Source organism: Scylla paramamosain, chromosome 42 (genome assembly GCF_035594125.1).
Source record: "Scylla paramamosain isolate STU-SP2022 chromosome 42, ASM3559412v1, whole genome shotgun sequence".
Lineage (NCBI taxonomy): Eukaryota > Metazoa > Arthropoda > Malacostraca > Decapoda > Portunidae > Scylla > Scylla paramamosain.
The window spans coordinates 3,317,364-3,328,755 of record NC_087192.1 but is presented as its reverse complement, the minus strand read 5'-3'; the positions used below and the strand labels follow the sequence as shown (position 1 = coordinate 3,328,755).

Sequence of the window (11,392 nt, the reverse complement as noted above, 5' to 3'; positions counted from 1 at the left end):
GAAAAAATGGTGAATTTGAAGCAGGAAATTCAGAGCCTCCCATATCTTCACTTAGATTAAGACAAAAGGTGATGCTTATATGGCCATGCAGGCACTTAATTCACATAAAATAATATACAAACACATACACACAGGCATAGCCAAATGTTTCTCTCTCTCTCTCTCTCTCTCTCTCTCTCTCTCTCTCTCTCTCTCTCTCTCTCTCTCTCTCTCTCTCTCTCCTCACATATACACAAGAAGAAATTGAAAGACTAGATGCATGGGTGATGAGTGATGACAAGAAATATACATTTCCACATAGACGCACAGTTATTTTGAATGGAATGGAAGAAGAATGAATTGCAGCAAAGGGTGTTCACTATTTAAAGAAAAGGCAGGATAAATATAGACACGAGAACAGAGCATTACGAGCATAGCTCAGGGCCTGTTCACTACAACTATGTAAACACACACACACAAACACACACACACAAGTGGAAATGGCATCCCCTCATCTCCGTGCCTTTTTTGCCTGTTTGAGCCGCAGCATCTTGAGTCGCTTCTCCTCCTCCTCCCGCTTCATGTCCTCCAGGTCCTCCTGAAGGCCAATCTTAGCCGAGATCCGCTCTTCCTTCTGCATCTGAGAGAAAGACGCCTCCATGTCGTCCACGTCGTCATCTTCATCCCTGCAGATCACAGGCAAGGTGAGTGGGGAAGCACAGTAAGATGGAGAGACAACTTTCCAATAACATGTGGCCACAGCAAAAATATTTATGGTATCTGAAACCTTGCCCATGAACTAAATGTGTGGCATTGAAGAGAAACAAAAGTTGCCACCATCATGGGCAATGAATAACTACAAACAATGTCTGAAATTGTCAGTTACAAGGACATGGAGAGAACAGTTTGGTGCCAACAGACAGTAATGAAGGTTCTTTGTACTGTGCAACTACGTGCAACGACTAAAGTAGAAATATTAACAAGTTATCAAAACAGACAGAAAAATGTGTGCAAAACAAGGAAATATACAGACAGGTAAAAAGAAATGTAAGTGAAAGCTGATGTAAGTTAAGTTCTGGTGGATGCAGAAAGGAAAAAGAAGGAAAAGATATGTGATTCAAGGTCATCATTAGACAAAATGAGAGAGAGAGAGAGAGAGAGAGAGAGAGAGAGAGAGAGAGAGAGAGAGAGAGAGAGAGAGAGAGAGAGAGAGAGAGAGAGAGAGAGAGAGAGAGAGAGAGAGAGAGAGAGAGAGAGAGAGAGAGAGAGAGAGAGAGAATGGAAGAAACAGTAGACAGTGATGTGAGACTCAAATACCATCAGGGGGCTGTGTCCTCAGGATCACTACTTACAACACTCACTGCTTTCTCCTATACACTATATAAGGGCAGGACCATGAAAATTAACAACCACATACATCAAGACTTGAGATCTCTTTGACTGAAAGCATATGTACCACATTCCCAATAAATAAGGAAGGACCCAAACTAGGTTAGAAGGGCTACCCATGACCTGCTACTTACCTGTATTTGTTGCGATCATATCCAAACATCCGCTTGATCTCACTGGAGAAGTCCATCTCCTCCTCCCCATCGTCAATGAAATCATCCATCTCTGAGTCATATTCCTCTTCCTCATCACTCTCAATGCGCATTTTCCCCTGGGGGCTTGGGGGCCGTGGTGGCCGCTTGTGCATCCCTGGAGGTGGTCCTGCTCGGCCCCTGGGGAACGATGGTTTGATGGGTTTGTTGGGCCGCATGTCCTTGGTCGGGGGACCTGCTGGTTTCTGGGGTTTGGTTTCTCTATATGGAGGCTCAGGCCGTGCGGCACCTTGGGGCCGTGCATTTTGTGGAGGCCGGGGCTCTTTTGCCGCAGGCGGGGCAGGCGGGGCAGCCGGGGCAGCCGGGGAATCCCGATTCTTCTGGGAAAATGGCACAGCAAAATATTTTGACCGGTCGATACCCTTAGGTTCTGGTTGCTGAGGTGCTTCCAATGCCTTCTTTAGCTTTGAGGCTCCACCACCGCTGCTGTTCCCACTTCCCTCACTACCCTTACCCTTGCCTTTCTCACCTTTCTTCTGTTTGTCGGCCTCAGCGTCTGCCACTGGTGGCTTCTTTTCAGGTGGCAGTTTGCCCATACGCCTAAGTTTTCTGCGTCGCTCTTCTTCCAGTTCTTCCTTCTCCTTGGCAGTGAGGGGACGCTCATTGTCTTTCTTCTTGTCCTTCTCCTTACCCCGAATAATTTCCTCTTTAGGAGGCATCACGGGAGTTTCCTGGTGCTTTTTTTGTGCTACACGTAGCAGCTCCTCAAAGCTCATAGGTGGTGGGGCAGCCTTGTGTTTGCTCTTTTCCCGCACTTTCTTCTTACGTTCCTTCTCTGGGTCATCCTTGGTCCCCTGGTCATTTCCATATTTAAAGTGATTATACTTGTCACTCTTGTAGTTAGTTAGGTTGACATTGACAATCTTCCGGCTGGGGTCTTTCGACTCTTTGGAGGAGTGAGGAATAGCCAAAGGTGTGCCATCATACTCATCTCCATCATTGATGAAATCATCCTCCTCCCCATTGGTTCTCTGCCTCTTGCGCTTCCTCCGCCGTGGACCAGACTCATCCTCCTCCTCTTTCTTCAGGGTGTTGATAACACGACTCTGCAAAGAAGCAAGCACAAGTCTCATCACTCACTCTCCTCAGTGTCATCACTCACCAGGGTCACCACACAACACTCACTCTCCTCAGTGTCATCACTCACCAGGGTCACCACACAACACTCACTCTCCTCAGTGTCATCACTCACCAGGGTCACCACACAACACTCACTCTCCTCAGTGTCATCACTCACCAGGGTCACCACACAACACTCACTCTCCTCAGTGTCATCACTCACCAGGGTCACCACACAACACTCACTCTCCTCAGTGTCATCACTCACCAGGGTCACCACACAACACTCACTCTCCACAGTGTCATCACTCACCAGGGTCACCACACAACACTCACTCTCCTCAGTGTCATCACTCACCAGGGTCACCACACAACACTCACTCTCCTCAGTGTCATCACTCACCAGGGTCACCACACAACACTCACTCTCCACAGTGTCATCATTCACCAGGGTCACCACACAACACTCACTCTCCACAGTGTCATCACTCACCAGGGTCACCACACAACACTCACTCTCCTCAGTGTCATCACTCACCAGGGTCACCACACAACACTCACTCTCCACAGTGTCATCACTCACCTTGATGTCATCAATGGTTCCTTTCTTACTGTTGCGCACAAACTTGAGCTTCTCGTCCTCAGGCATGCTAGCGTAGCGATTGGCCAGTTTGCTGAAGATCTGCTGACTCATGTTAGATTCATAGCCATAGTCATCCTCATCACACTGCTCTTCCCCATGGGCAGTGGTGATGTCCTGTGACACAGAAGGAAGTGATGTAAAGTACAGTAATGTACCCAACCTTTCCTTTCCCTTGTGCACTACTACAGCACATTGTCCCCATTCCCACCTGTCCTCACCTTGGCATCATCCAGCACAGACTTGGAAGCTCCTTTACTCATGTTGATCATGGCCTTGATGCGCTTATTGGACTTCCTGTCCTGCGCTCGCAGCTTCAGCAGGTTCTGCAGTAAACATACTTAGTAGTTAGTCAGGGAAACAGTCTTTACCAGAGTTCACTAACAAGTCAACTTTAAACAGTACACAGGGAAAACAATTAATACAATACGAGTAAAATGGCCACCTGCATTATATGAGATTACCCAAACTTTGTTCAAATAAACAAGAAGCATGGAAACCTTTTAGAAAAAGCAGTGATGAGTTGTGAAATGTTATCCACTGGGAGCAGGGCTAAAGATCTACACCACACAAGTGGCAATCACTATGAGGTTTTTATCATATGTTGTACTTCTGCAAAAACTAATGTTTCCCCTTCAAAAGTATTCTTTTAAATTCAGTCAATATATGAAATATGTAATGAAAATTACCTATGTTTTTTTTTATTTTGCCAAGAGTCAATGAGGGTTTTAGAAAAGAAAAATAAATAAAAAGGAAACTGGTAATTCACTTTGCTGCTAAATGATTCTAATGACGACTTTCTTGACTGCTACTTAAAGGGCAGGATTTATTGTTGCAAAGGCTTTCACAAAGGAACAAGAACTTACTGTCTTCCCCGAGCAGGAGGAAGAGGTGTGTGGTATTTGAAAGACATCAGCCTTACCCTATAAACTGAATTATACAAACTTTAAACTCCTTATGAAAAGGGAAAGCTTGTGATTATGAATCCAGCACATGATCTATTAAGATGAATTAGGTATACACACACATACACACACACACTTGAGTACTTCTGCTACAAAAGAGGTGTACATCATCAACTTGCCTCCTTCTTTTTGCGAGCCTCCTCATTCTCTTTATGCTTGTCCATAACCATTTTGTCAATGACTGCCTTGACTGCTTCCACCTTAGGGCCCGGCCGAGCCTCCTTCTTGGGCCGAGACAATTTGGTGGAGAACCTCGAGACTGAGGCCTGGAACAGTGGTGGCAGATTAGGCACAAGAAGATAGATTTGCAGTAAACACAGATAAAATACTAACTCTGCCCTCATGCAGTACCTAATAATAATCATAACAGTATAACTAACCCAACCATGGACTCTGCAACTTCTCCACACAAAATGTTCAACATTGTCTTTTTCTGCCACTTACATCACAGACCTACCCCTTTTCACTCACTTGTCACTATCAACATTGCTGAATGTTTTTTATTCATGCTATCAAAAGGCGCATTCATTCCACATCCTATCAATCTTAGGCTGTAAATGGATAACAAAAGGTGTTTCTCAAGTGTCTTCACTTCCTACAAAACTGCACCACTACAACATGTCCACTCGGAGCTGTGCTGGGTGGGAGAGGCATGTTAGCACCACACAACCAACCATACCCACCAGCAGTTGTCTCTTGTTTAGGCTCAGTGTTAGTTAGCTAGAAGTTAAATCTTGGTTAGATTAATTCCATGCCTAAATCACCACTGTAATGCAGTACTTGTGGGTCTTTGTTAAGTACCATCTACTTAATTTTTAACTGAAAACTAATATTAATAAAATTTGTGACTTACAACTCAAATATTTGATAAAAATTTCCTGTATCCCAATAACTGAGCCTATCAATATTTTACTAAACTCTGAAAATCATAGAAAAATACACTCTGTTCATAAAGAAAGCAAAGCTCAATGAAGAATTACATGCAAATACAAATAGCATACTTATAAGAAGTAAAAACATAACAATACTTTTTTTTTTTTAGATATGTGGGAGGGAGTGGACAGCAGCACAGCCATAACAGCCACACCAACACTGAGCAGTGGACACAGTGCACACACACCCTCCCTGTGGTCTCTGAGCTTAGGGCACTGACTGGACCCATTAAACCCTGAGTTAATCATAGTAGATCTTTGTATCAGTATTGAATATTCGATTGCTACACTGGTCTTACTAAAAATATGATTTTCTTGACAAATATAGTTTAAATGACATTCTGCCTAAAGAGATGACAGTCTAAATGACTTTCAGTGTAAAGGGTTGACATAAATAACTAAGCCCAAAGGATTCATGGTTTAAATAACTCAGCCAAGAGGAATGTGGCCTAGATGACATCCAATCTAAAGACATCACAACCTAAATGACTCTCAGGCTAAAGGATTCACTGCCTAAATGATCCTTAACCTAAAGAAACCAAAACCTAAATATCTAATTCCTGGCCCAAATGATATCAGCAAAAAGGGATCACAGTCTAACTAACACAGACTCCTTAAAGACACAGCACACCTGCCTTAATCTGCCTGGAGACAACACAAGGTATCTTTGTTGTGAGCCGAGTGCACCAACCACTGCACCACAGGAAATTAAACCCAATAGTTGTGCTGCTGATTACTAATTAATTGCTTTGACGCCAAATACTTTGTGGTAAATGGTATTATTTTTTATTTTTTTCTGATTTTACGCTCAGTTTCCTTAGTCAATCAGGGCAAGGACAGTGCCTTAGAACAAAGGACTTTGGATTTGGCATTTTGGGAATCGTTACCCAAAATGGATGCCCTTCTTACCCTTGGAACATGGCCAGGATTCCAACCCATGCACCTGACGAACCCCTAACCGCAAAAGCATGCATGATCCCACTGCACCACGGCAATCCAAAATTTAGCGAATGGTAAGTGACTTTATAAAAAAAGGAATCGGTGAATTACTGAAGACCTGGATGCCATATGGTAATTAAGGTAAGGTTCTACACTGCTGTAGGACTACCATGAGAGGTTAAGGGGGGCAGGAAGACACAAGAATGAATACTGCAGACTGTCTACAGCCACAAACAAGTGGGAGAGACTTATAAGCAGCTGAACCCCCATATGGAAGAATGACGACACGAAACAAAATAATGACAATGACAATAATGACAACATATCTACCACAGCATTCACAATTTGCTGCAGATGATGCATTTAACAACCCTTTAACTGTGATATTCTATTTTGCTGTAATTTCTTATGTTAATGGCAGCAAGCACATCAGTAATTGTGACTTCCTGTGCCTAACCCTCATTGCTAGGGCCAGAAACCACAAGTAAGAGAACAGCCAGGGTAGAGGGGTGATTCTCGTGTGGACCTGCCCCTCTTGGAACAGTCAAGTAGAGAGCGAAATAGTGGACGTAATAGGAAGGAATTGGTAGGCAGTGCTAGCGTTGCTTCTTGGTCACCCCCACAGCACGCGTCGCTTCGTGCATGACGCTAATAGAAGCAAAAGGAGTGACCAGAACTAGACTGTACATGACCCTAAGCATTTGTGAAGTGCAAGTGTAGTCCATACCAAGCACCTGCCTCCTCCCCCATACACACACACACACACACAAACGCCCATTCTCGCCCCTACAACAAGTCCCACCGCGCTTCCACATTGCCGTAAGCGAAAATAAATGGGTGAGAATCGGGGCCAATATAAATAGTAAACAGCAGCTAGCCTGTCACCTCTCACTCTGCTTCACCCCTGTACTCTCACCTCCTTCTTGTTGACCTGGTCATTGGTCTTGGCTAACTCCAGTAAGTAGCTGAAGTCCATGGTTACATTCCCTTGCTCCAAGCGCCTCCCACGCGTCGCACTGCAGCAGAAGGTGGTGTTCAGTGATGCAAATGTCGCCCCTCACCCTCGACTCCTCTCGCCTCCACGTATGGCGACCAACTGGCGGGAAAAAGGAAACATGTTCGGGATTTGTACGGTGAGGCTCTACTCCCCGCCTTCGTGCTGTTAGGAATTAATGCTACTGGTGCTTTATTAACTTATCAGACTTTATTTGTTGCGAAAATGTATTATTTCCACTTGGCGAGGAATGTAATGACGATTTTCTATGTGGATAAGTTGGGATCAGCTGAGGAAAACCTACCCTTGGACCATAAACTCAAGTAAATTTCCGGCGTGCTATCTTGATTACTTTTAGCATGTTTTACTACAAATTTCTTGGGGTTTGAAGAGTTTTAAGAGTATTCTTTTTTTTTTCATCCTGCTTAATTCTAGCAGCTATTTGACAGGGGTTCTGCATCATCAGAAATACCAATGCAATCCTGAATACCATCCTTTAAGAAAATAGCTTATGGAGAATGAGTTTCAAAATAAGGGCTTTGATGCACATTTCCCTTCCTCGGGTTACTGGTAGGTATCACACTTGGTATTTTATTTGTTGCAAGACTTTCATTTTATATTTGATTATGTAACATTTTTTTTTAAAAGCCAAAACGTTTTCTTCACATTTCACTTAACACAGTAACATTTTCTAGACGTATATACTTCCCATATGATTTTTTTTTTTAAGCTGTTTAAGAAAAGTAGCGTAAACATTTCCTATTCTTAAAAAGAAGGAGGATAGCAATAAGAAAAGTAAATTTTTCATTAAACATCGATCATGGCGCCAAATACGAATAAACAAAGCTCTCCACATACTCACATGTAAATGATTAAGTTCACAGCGTGGGTACTTCTACACCCATATAGATATTGAATAATATAAATGACTACAAAGCTGCTGGAGTAAAGCCTCGCCCCCTCCTCCCCTGGTGGTATGAGAGACAGGAGAGAGAAAATGTGAGTGATTCTGAGTTAGGGTAGGAAGGGGTAGTGCTGCTGGAAGGGACTGTGTAATGAATGGTTGTGGAGTGAAAGTGGAAGCAAATGGAGAAAGAGGTGCATGAGAATGAGAGACGGGAGAGGATTATAACATGTGTGGGGAATTTAGAAATGAAGTGAGCGTGAAAGTGCATTAGCAAGAGGAGGCAGAGTGGGATCTGAATGGGGTGTGAGAAAATGGAAGTATGAAAAAAAAAAAAAAAAAAACAGAGAAGTAAAGGTGGGCGGGAGTGAATGAATGGGATGATAAAATGGAAAGAAAGAGGACCCTGGAATCGTATAAGGAGGAAGAGGCCCCAATGTATGAAAACTGGTATAATGGAACCCTTCTCTTGCGAGCTCGGGCACAGTGTATGAATATGAATGCAAGGAACTACAGATGGTCTGAGTTCCGCAGCAAAAACATGACAGATGTGTGGCACGGGAGAGGATGGGACAGTTAGACATGTGATACTGAAGTTTGAGAGGTAGGAGAGAGACAGGCGAGGGATGATCTGAGTGATTCTGAGTTCGGGCATAATAGGAATGAAAAAGTGGAGAAAATAAGAAGGGAATGGATGGTGCTGCTGCTGGGGCTGTGTAGAGAGGCGAATGAAAGGATGATTGAGGCAGTGAAGGAGTTCCTGGAGAGAATGTGGCGTGCCAGATGTAAGGGCAGTTAGTGTTGGGAAACTGTTCGTTTTCTGCTTGTTTTGTTCGTTTTTTCCTTCTACAGGAGTTGCCGTTCCAAAGGCTTGACTCAGGAGCAATCCCGAGTTACCTGTAGCATCAGGAGTGTTTGGTTCAAGGTTAAGAATGGTATGGAGAGGATGGCGTGCACCAGGAGAAAGTTATATTGGAAGGAAGTCAAGGGTTTTTGGAGCAATATTTACAGGAAACGTGATACCATACAGAAAGAAAAAGACGAGTATATAAAGGAATATGGGAAGATAAAAAGAGGCAACAAAAAAGAAGCAAGCTATAACACTGGAGAAAGTACTACTGGATAAAGGAAGGATAGAGAGTGGTTACATGGATACGTGTAGCCTAGAAGTGAGGGGACACACACAGGCATGGCAAGAATAATTTTATTTATTTGGAGAAAGAAAACATGAATGGGGAAAGCGTGACAAAGTGCATATAAAAGATGAGAAAAAAAAAACAGTTGGTAATTATAGACCATATTAAAGGAAAACTAAGTAAAGAGATCCCTAAGAACAACGTATTAATGAAGATGTTGATAAGAACTATGGAAGGGTTGGCGGAAACGGGGTACATAGTAGAGTAATAGAGGGAATAAAAAACAACAACTGTGAAGGAGTTACGACCGATTGCACTAAGTAATACGGGATACAAGTTGATGATGACAGTGGTAAGACACAATACAGAGGATCATATCAAGGTAAACGGATTAGGGAAGAAAATATGGACAGGATTTGCAGAAGGTAAAAGAATTGAAAACTATTTATTTATTTTGAAATGTTGCATAGAACAAACCTATATAATTTTCAACAGACTTTGCAAATAGTGTTAAAAGGAGTAGAATATTACAAGTCCTGATGAGAAATATGGTGGACCCAAAATGAATAAAATATCATTGCAGAAATGCATACAAAAGGATAAGACGAAAATAAAAATAAGAAAAGAAGAGGAGGTAGAAACAAAGGTGTCTAGTGGAATGAGACAGTGGATCGCAACGTGATAAAAAAAAAAAATGCACAAGGGTTTTAATTCTAAGGATGAGGCAGTTAGGATTGCATTGCTGTTCTTTGCAGAAAAGCACATCCTTCACACTCTTAGCCGAAATGTTACTAGAAATCAGTCCCCAGTGAATTTTGAGCTAATCGTTTTCTTTTCTTTTTTTTTTTTTTCTTAATGTAAGAGGAACACTGACCAAGGGCAACAAGAATCCAGTAAAAAAAAAAGCCCACTGAGATGCCAGTCCCAGAAAAGGGTCCAAAGCGGTAGTCAAAAATTGAAGGATAAGTGTCTTGAAACCTTTAAGTAGCAAGTGGCACATGAGGAAATCTTACTAAGTTTCCCTGTGTTATATTGAAGCACATTTTCTTTGACGGGCATAGAGAATTAATCAGTGTTACATGGGTGGCTCAAGTATTTCTGCAAGGCTTTAGATTTCTGGTCGAGAAGGGGAGAAAGAAGAGAGTTTTCAGTTGCAATGTCTTCTGAATCTAAGCCACAATGACTTCCCCAATTCTAGGCTCACAAGAAGGGGATGTATTGCGTGTTTAAACATTTACAGTCATACAAAACCATGGATAAATTATTGCAGGTTTCTCCCTTTAAGTTAACGACTGGCTGGCTGTAAAATTGGCTGGATGGCTGATTGACTGTCTAGCTGGATGAGTGGCTGGCTGGCTGGTTGATTGGCTGACTGGCTGACTGACTGACTGACTGACAAGCTGGATGACTGGATGAGTGGCTGCTTGGCTGAATGACTGACTGGCAGGCTGGATGGCTGGATGAGTGGCTGGTTGGCTGAATGACTGACTGGCAGGCTGGATGGCTGGATGAGTGGCTGACTGGCTGAATGAAAGACTGACAGGCTGGATGGTTGGATGAGTCGTTGGCTAGTTGACTGACAGGCTGGATGGTTGCATGAATAGCTGGCTGTTTGACTGACTGGCTGGTTAGCTAGTTGAGTGGCTGGCTGGCTGGCTGGCTGTCTGTCTGTCTGGCTGGCTGACTGACTGACTGGCTGGCTGGATGAGTGGCTAACTGATCGACTGGATGGCTGGATGAGTGGATGGCTCTCTGACTGGATGGTTGTCTGGCTGGCTGCCTAGATAGAGTAGCTGACTGATTGAATGGATGGCTGTCTGGCTGGCAAGTTGTTTGAGTGACTGTATGTATGAATAACTGGCATTACACTGAAGGCAGCGGTAAGGATCTTCAGCCAGTGATATTGTGCCAGCCCTCCCTATGCTTTTTTTTTTTTTTTTTTCGCTCCGCTTCGCACTGTCATCGTTCCAGTTAGTGACCTGACTCTTCCGTGCTGAAATTATCAAAATCGCCTCTGTGAGACAGTTTAAAATATACTGTGTTTATCTATTTCCCCATCAGTACATTTGTTGGTGACAGTGGTGCGATGCCACATGAAAGAGGGTCCGCGGAAACACTTCTTTTACCCCGCATTGTGATGTGGTACCATCAGGCGAGGCAACCCGTAGTTTTAAGCTTGGAAAAGATGAGTTACAACACTGTGGTCTGTGCACACAATGATCATGTATAGCCGTGTGTGTTCT

General features: G+C 43.3%; 1 protein-coding gene across 2 annotated transcripts; it reads right to left on the bottom strand.

Annotated features, from left to right (window-relative positions):
• Positions 1-344: 344 nt before the first annotated feature.
• On the bottom strand, positions 345-8,114 carry LOC135093326 (protein SPT2 homolog). Of its 2 annotated transcripts, XM_063992503.1 has the most exons (7): positions 7,972-8,114; positions 7,032-7,211; positions 4,364-4,510; positions 3,501-3,605; positions 3,223-3,396; positions 1,503-2,626; positions 345-665 (listed from the first exon to the last, which is right to left on the bottom strand). In XM_063992503.1, the coding sequence occupies exons 2-7, from the start codon at positions 7,089-7,091 to the stop codon at positions 491-493; spliced, it is 1,785 nt and encodes a 594-aa protein (XP_063848573.1). In that variant the 5' UTR covers positions 7,092-7,211; positions 7,972-8,114; the 3' UTR covers positions 345-490. The 2 variants fall into 2 exon arrangements, with proteins under 2 accessions (XP_063848573.1, XP_063848574.1); XM_063992504.1 differs by lacking the exon at positions 7,972-8,114 and having other exon boundaries at positions 7,032-7,213.
• Positions 8,115-11,392: the final 3,278 nt, after the last annotated feature.